At 39.2% G+C, this 7,753-nt stretch overlaps 2 protein-coding genes across 3 annotated transcripts in view; both read left to right on the forward strand.

Moving 5' to 3' along the window:
• Nucleotides 1-1,290: 1,290 nt before the first annotated feature.
• LOC107717895 (myelin basic protein) lies at nucleotides 1,291-1,642 on the forward strand. The gene has a single exon (XM_016524801.1). It carries the CDS (start codon nucleotides 1,291-1,293, stop codon nucleotides 1,618-1,620), a length of 330 nt encoding a protein of 109 aa, XP_016380287.1. The 3' UTR covers nucleotides 1,621-1,642.
• Nucleotides 1,643-1,689: 47 nt separating this feature from the next.
• LOC107717892 (myelin basic protein-like) overlaps nucleotides 1,690-7,753 on the forward strand; it is a 16,431-nt gene continuing 10,367 nt past the window's right edge. For both annotated transcript variants that reach the window (XM_016524797.1, XM_016524798.1), the window contains exon 1: nucleotides 1,690-1,826. In XM_016524797.1, the coding sequence (XP_016380283.1) occupies nucleotides 1,710-1,826 (117 nt within the window). In that variant the 5' untranslated portion in view covers nucleotides 1,690-1,709. The remainder of the gene's footprint in view (nucleotides 1,827-7,753) is intronic.

The following is a 7,753-nucleotide window of genomic DNA, read 5'->3' on the forward strand; positions in this document are numbered from 1 at the left end:
ACGTAAAAAAAACTGAAGTATACTTTGAGCTTATAGTGTCGTTGAGAGAACAGTGGGTGAAAGGAGGGACAAAGGTGCACTCTAGGGTCCAGGGTTACCAAAGAGGTTTATTCATATTCTAAATCTAGTTGTACTTGAGAATTACGTAGAAGATCATTCATAATACCATTTTATACCACATTCTGTAGAGGTACTATACTCTTGTATGGGTTTACATGAAGTTCCTGGGCCCAGCTCAGTATGTATTTGTTTTTAGTTGATCAGCCTGCTAATTTCTGCTAATCTGACTATTTAAACACTTCAATTATCTGTTTACTTAACAGTAATTTGTTGCGAATTTTACTGCATGCATTTACTTTTTCTTCATTTACTTTTCTCCATTATTCAATAATCTAATGGTTTTTTGTTCTTTGCCACAGACGCCTTTGTCTGATATTTTGTATTATGTAGCCTACTATGTATTAGGTATACATCCACTAACTTTCCTCTAACAAATCACTACACTTTTTTTTTTTTTTTAAGTTGTAGGATCGCTGTTTCTTTCACACTACATGACTGTTTTGGGTATCATTAAGTTCTTAAACAACTTCGTTTAAGGCCACTATAATCAAATGTAAACACATTTGTAACATTGGTAACCCATTTGTACAGTAGGTACAAAAGATGCTCTGAAATTTCACTTTTGACTAAAAAATTTAGGCTAATAATATTTGTATAGAAAACAGAAGCATTTTCAATAGCTGCCTCAAACTGTTTGTCTCTTTTTGGGCCTGCCTTAATGATTCATTTGGACCATCCACCCCTTACGAGATGGACTTAAGAAATGAGATGAGTTTCACTTTGCAGAGAATTCGCAAAATCCAGCCTGGGGAAATTATTACAGTCACACTGTTTCCTTTGTCCTTCTACAATAACTTTGTGGTGGCACAAAGAAGCTCTGTAAGAAACACTAGAATTCAGATTCTCTTGTGTTGCGTGGTACAGCAGCGGCTTTGTCTCGCTGAACTGGGTTCAAACCTGACCACCTCCTGAGGAAGCACTGCTCTGAAATCTATGAATCTCTAGATCTGTTGTTTTATGAAAAATATACAGAATCATAAAAACGACTTATCTATGAATTTATCACAAATGGCAAAGTTTCCATAATTTGTCATGTCTATTGCAGTGTTTCTGGATCTTTTTTCAAAGAAATTAGATTTTTTTTTTTTGTACTTTGTGACAGAATCTGTAGCACTTGTTTTAACTGGCACAGTGGGGGGTGGTAGGTGATGACAATGATCTTACTGTGAAATGTCAGATAACTCCCGATGTTTCTGTGCAGGACAGGGGGAGGCGGACCTTAACCAGAACAATGGGTGCTCCAGCAAGAGTCCAGTGGTGACTGACTCCATGAACGCTGCAGTAGATCTCAGCAGCTGGAACCATCCGAACACAGCCGACCCTAATGCCTCAGGGCCCCGCCCACACTTGGTCCGCCTCTTTTCTCGAGATGCCCCAGGTCGCGAGGACAACACCTTCAAAGACCGCCCCTCGGAGTCTGACGAGCTGCAGACCATCCAGGAGCACAGCGGAGCTGACTCAGAGTGCGGTTCCGAGTGTGCAGAGGAGGACCTAAATTAGATTTCCTCTTTGCCTACTCTTTCCTCACTCCTATTTTGGAAAAACACAACAAAAAAACACCGCTGCAGAGATTAAAGCAAACACTCAGCATGGCATCTGCAAGCTCTTCGCAGTCAACATTCAGGCTGGGCCGCAGTAAGAAGAACCCTACTGTTATGGATCAGATCGGAAAGTTCTTTGGAGGGGATAAAAAGAAGAAGGGAAAGGTGAGGATTGAGCAGGCATTCAGAGTTCTCCACATGAGCCTTTACTACTGTTCTATTTGCTTGAATTTATCTTGACCTGCAATTCTTTTTTGATTATGAGATCACCACCAGTAAATGAGTTGCGTGTGATTTTCTTTTCTTTTTTTTAAATTGACTTTTAACTCTTTAACCTGCTGTCATATAGTATCCAGTATTGAATAAAGCTGCAATTTGCTTTGTTATAGGAATTTACTATGATTCAGGGATTCAGCATACAGTGTGATGTTTATAAACATGACTTTTAGCTTTTGTAAAATGTTCAAATGTATTCGAAATGCCTGTGTAGGAACAAAATTAAGTGTTTTTACGACTTTTCAACATTTCTGTTGCCGTCAGTGAAAAGTTCTGTACTAAACAGAAAAGATGGTACATATAGCGTATTGTACAATGAGTGGTACTAAGTCTCAACCAGGATGTTTATGTTGGCAAAGAGAATTTTCACATATCTGTGACTTTTTCTTATACAGTATGTGACCGATGAATATTATATATTTTATAGCCATTTTAGAATCCAATTATCTTATAACATCATGGTGTTAAGGGAGCACCTCAGGGTTTTTCATGGTACAGCAGAGGCCATTACCGATCAGTTTGGTTTCTAAAATGAATTTGCAAAGTTTTGGAAATTATCCTTAACATTTGTTATGCTTGTGAAATTATGCAATTTCTAGAGCCTTAACTTTTAAGAAAAGAGGGAGATCAATATTTTTCTTCTACAATAAAGATATTTAAGCTGTTAGGTGACAAACACCAAAGTTGGGAAACTTTTTGGCTTTGTGGGAAAATGTAAAATGAGATCATAATGATGTAAGTTTATATTTGTGACCTTATTTTTAAAGTGCCATATGATGGTTAAAATGTAACGTTACATAATTACTGACTTGCGCAGTGTGTAACATTTTGATTAACTAGTTTTGATTTTGTGGGGAAAAATAATGTTAAATAATGTGACAAAGAGATTGAGATGTCATAGTTCCAGTTGTATAATAGTTTTTGTCTCCGACCTACATTTTGCTGCTTCAACCAGACTTCTCAAAAATGCCTCAGGTTAACTCATCTCTCCTATGTAACAATGTGATCTTTAAGTGTTAATGCCTCACTAGTAACCCCTATAGATTGTGTCCCATTTGTAACAACAACAGCTTGTGTAACCTACATATTCCAGAACAACCCTGAAGCTGTTCCTTAGCCTGATCCTGTCCTGAGCTTTTTGACATTTGCTTGATTAAAATATATCTAACAACATGAACACTGGCTTTTTTAAAATTGGTGTGGTCACAATGTGAATTTGAAATTGCCAAGGTAAAGTGTCTTGTAAAGGGTTGACAACTCAGGTCTAATTTATATGCATAAGCAAGAGTAAGCGGTTTTTGAACAGTATTAATGAAAATACAGTTGGTTTTAAATATAATCGTTTGTCAAAGTCTGATGTGATTAAAAAAAAAAATCTATGTTATATTAAAAGATCCTTTGATTATTTTGTACTGACAGGAAACTGCTAATATTTGAATACCGAACATACAGAAATTTTAACATTAGCTAATAAACCACTACGGATATGAAAACACTGTGTATTTATTATTCACAGGCAGTCTTTCCTTGCTGTGAGCATTGGGCAATGTAGTTTTAAAAAAATATTATTATGAATTATTACTATTACTAATTATTACGATTTTGACTATTTGATGAAGATTTATAATTATATAAATATTTAGAGTATGCATTTGCTCGGACATTGTTTAAAAGGTATAGTTTCTTCAGAAAGTCCTTAATTTTAAAACTTCACTCTAAAAAATGCTGGGTTGTTTCAACCCAGCTTTGGGTCAAATATGGACTAACCCAACTTTTGGGTTAAAACACTCTAAAAAATGCTGGGTTGTTTCAACCCAACTTTGGGTCAAATATGGACTAACCCAACTGTTGGGTTAAATTTTTACATTCAATTTTTAACCCAAAAGTTGGGTTAGTCCATATTTGACCCAAAGTTGGGTTGAAACAACCCAGCATTTTTTAGAGTGTTCCAATGTAGCCATTAGATAGATTCAAAAAGATAGATGTAGCGGTTAGATTCAAAATGTTTAATGCAAGAAGTGAAATGCAGAAAGTTATGCAATGCTTAACCTTACTAACAAGCAAAACAACTAACGGCATACTTTCTGCAGTCCCCCAGGAGCAATATGTGGTAACTGCTCAGCAACACAGTGAAGAAAGGGGATTTCAGAATGGATTTCAGTTTAAGGATTGTCCCAATGCCTCAGCGAAGCAACCCTTTCATCTTAATAGTAAGATGAAACAGAACGCAAGGGGCAAGTTGTGTTGATGGATCTGTGAGAGGAAACTGGGCATGATGCCATTGAGGTACAAGGCTTCATAAAACACAAAGAGGATGGCTCCAAAATAGAAAGCTTGTTCACAATGGCCACCTTCTCTTCCTGGGCTAACACTGGTACTCATAAAACGTGAAAGCCCAGGCCCCATACCTCAGTGAGTCCCAGATGGTGATGAGTCCAGCCCTTTGGAGGTTTCCCAAGGTGTTCCTCCCATCTCTCCTTGGCCATCATCCTTCTCTCAACCCTAAGGCCAAACCCGATGTCAGATCTGCAAGATTGGCTGTTTGCAGTCTGGAAAAGAGTTGATAAGCTGTCAAGTCAGACATTTTTTGCTTAGCATGTGTGTACATGAACATCACTATAAGAAATACATATTCACAGAGGCAAATTTTGTAACCAAAAGGCTTTTTTCAAGCAGAAAATCCAAATAGTTCTAATATCTAAACATTCTAAAGAACGTGAGTCTATGCATTATTTTTAATATGCTGATACAGTACCTCATATTTTATAATATAGGAAGCTTGTTTTTTTTTCTTAATGACCATTCCTTAATTTACATAATCATTTCATGTGTAAAGCAATGCCAGTCAAACAAAAATAAAATGTAAATAGAATAAGCTCATTCTGTACCTTTAAAAAAGATTAAAAATGAAAGAGCAAACTGACATGATGAATATACTGTAGCCAAAGAAAACGTACAAAGATGGCCTAACAATTAATCAATCACAGCATAACTGATGATGCCAGACATTGATGGTATTCAACTTCAAAGCAGCTTCTTCTCCTTTGAGACATACATGAGGGCCTTTCGCACCGCTTTAGTTCCAAGAACTAAATGTACAGTACTAAAGTACTGGGACGATTTTGCGCGAACTATTTCCCAGTACCATTTAAAGGGTTGCATTCGCACCGAGAGTGTGTACTAAGAAGTGACATAAGCCGGTCGACAGCGACGTCATTTGTGCGCGGCGTTCAACAACAGAAACAAAGAAGAACAACATTAACAACAGGAGGATGGAAGACGCTGTGATCGGAGCTGTGTTTTTGTTGTGTCTCGCAGGTTTCACAATAATGGACATGGAAAGTCGACGTATACGTAAAGCAATTGAAAGAACGGAAAGGAGGACTAAGAATCTCCAACGACAACTGGCAGTGCTACATTTGCTACAAGTGCCTGCACTTCAGCGTCCGTCCATCTGTGAGGGCGTTTTCGTACGCGTTTGCCCAATCAATGTCTACTTACGTCACTGGTAGTACCAGTTGTGCTGGTTAGACCCTGCTCCGGAGTAGGAGCTAATTTGGTTCTCGAAAAAGGCAGTCCGGTACTAAAATCGCACCCAGTTCCGGCGGTGCGAAAACGGCAAAAAGTGGGCAGTTCCACAATTAGTTCTGGTACTATGAAAAGGTTCCCGCGGTGCGAAAGGCCCTATGGGTTGCAATGGACCTAGCTGAGATCATTCAGTTAGGAGTTGTAGTCTGACTGGCAGGCTAAGATCATGGAGGTAGAGACTGTAGTAAAGCCAGCAATAGAGGTCTGGTGTGTGTGTCTGCATAATAATCTTGCTAGTTGATTAGGTGTCTGTTGTGGTTTTAGCTGGCCCTGGCATGATGTGTTTGTGGCCTTTGCTGACCATCTGCAATGAGTGATTGTCTGGTCGTAGAGATTGCTGGCCGAGAAGGGCTGTGTTATGGTCTTTGCTTGGATGCGATTGAATCTGGCCTGGATACAGTCTGGATCAGGTTGACTAGGGTAACCTCGGGATAAGTCTGAGGATGAGTGATCGAGTCAGACAGAGACCAGTATGAGTGCAGATGCCATTCACTTTTATGTGAAGTGATTTTCAGATTAAATTGAACTGCATTAAAAATGTATATAAAGGGGGCAGCATGATGACTCAGTGGTAGCACTGTTGCCTCAAAGCAAGAAGATCCCTGGTTTGAGTCCCGGCTGAGCCAGTAGGCCTTATTCTCACCATGTTTGCAAAAGTTTCCTCCAGGTGCTCTGATTTTCCCCACAATCCAAATTGCCTTTAGATATGTGTGTGTGAGCCCTTTGATGGACTGGGAGGGTGTCCCCCGCCTGTGGCCCGAATCGCTGGGATAGGCTTCAGTATTCCCGTGATCCTACAGAGGATAAGCCGTTTGGGGCATGGATGGATACAAAGACCTGTTCACATCAAGACTTGAATAAATGTCTATTAATGCATCTGTCCAGACCAACATGAGCATCAGTCAATGTGACAGATTTTTTAAAATCTCTTTTCCATGGCACTATGAAGAAAACTGGCCAACAGTAGGATTCATGCTTTTGGTCACATGCCCAGAGCCGCTGATGTTAAAAACATACATAAAACCATGACTCATGAACAAAGTATTTTGCTAAGGAACAGTGAATAGCAGAGGAAAAATCTGGAACCGGTTATCTTGTCCCTGTCGCTGTGTCCAAAATAGGATACTGTAAAGTAGGTACTAGCCTACATTTGGTTTGAAACTTGCTTAGGAACTGTTGAAAAAAAAATTCTGTATAGTATGAATGTGTGCAGTATGAATGAAATTCGGATGTACTGCATTCGCCTTGCTGTCATTGTCATGTGATCACTTGCTTCACTGCCATTCACAAATCCTCTCTCATGACCTCATGGGATAGTATAGTGTCCATCAGATGCACACTTCAGAATCTCACTGGAAGCGTTTAGTAATCCGGGTACTTTTTGCCTACTGTTTTACTACGCGGGGTTGGTGTTTGATGTTCTTTGATAAATACCACAGTGAATACAAAAATCTCGGACTTTCTTTCTTCTCTGTGACATGCAGGCAGGGTGCGAACTACGGGGGAGCTAGGGGGAGCTCGACTCCCCTTAATAAGACATGGGCTCCCCTGAAAACGTGATTTGTGAAATTTTGGGGGGTCTCACAAAATATTAACAATGTGTTATTTTGAGGTGCAATTTCAGTTTTGTGTAATGTGATCATCGTGGATTATTATGTGTAAAATTGCAAAAATATCATTCATTCATGCATGACGGCGATTTAAACCTAATTAACTTCAATAAAGATAACTATACATGCTATTCTTGTCATGAGCATCAAGGTGTGGGGGCGCTGCGGTGCAAATTCCACTCATGTTTAGTACATATGTTAACTCAAAGATTCGTAGAAAAAAAATAAACGCTGGGCTCTGTCGTCGATTCTGTGTTAAGGTAAGGCATGAAATTCGCAATTATGTGTTGTGGCTGGGTTGTTATAGGTCTGCGTGACTCTCGATGTCTTAGGCCTAATTGAACGGAGGAATTATGGTATTCTTCTGTAGCCTGACGACGAGTAACTTTAACCGTTGTTCATGTGAACTCAAAGACAGCCTGATGCTTTGTTTATAGACTATTTGGGGGTGGCTGTTTGTTGCTTCACCTATCAATTCTAGGGGTCGACCGATTATCGGCCTGGCCGATTATCGGCGCCGATATTAAGCATTTTTATGATTATCGGTATCGGCCATTTTCAAAACCGATTCGCCGATAAAATAACTTAATTTTGAAACGCGCTATTTGGCTCTGATGC

This window comes from Sinocyclocheilus rhinocerous, unplaced genomic scaffold (assembly GCF_001515625.1).
Source record: "Sinocyclocheilus rhinocerous isolate Xijiao unplaced genomic scaffold, SAMN03320098_v1.1 scaffold1535, whole genome shotgun sequence".
Classification (NCBI taxonomy): Eukaryota; Metazoa; Chordata; class Actinopteri; order Cypriniformes; family Cyprinidae; genus Sinocyclocheilus; species Sinocyclocheilus rhinocerous.

Coding starts and splice junctions, on each gene's coding strand:
- LOC107717895 (XM_016524801.1), top strand. CDS start 1,291: ATGTCAGATAACTCCCGATGTTTCTGTGCAGGACAGGGGGAGGCGGAC.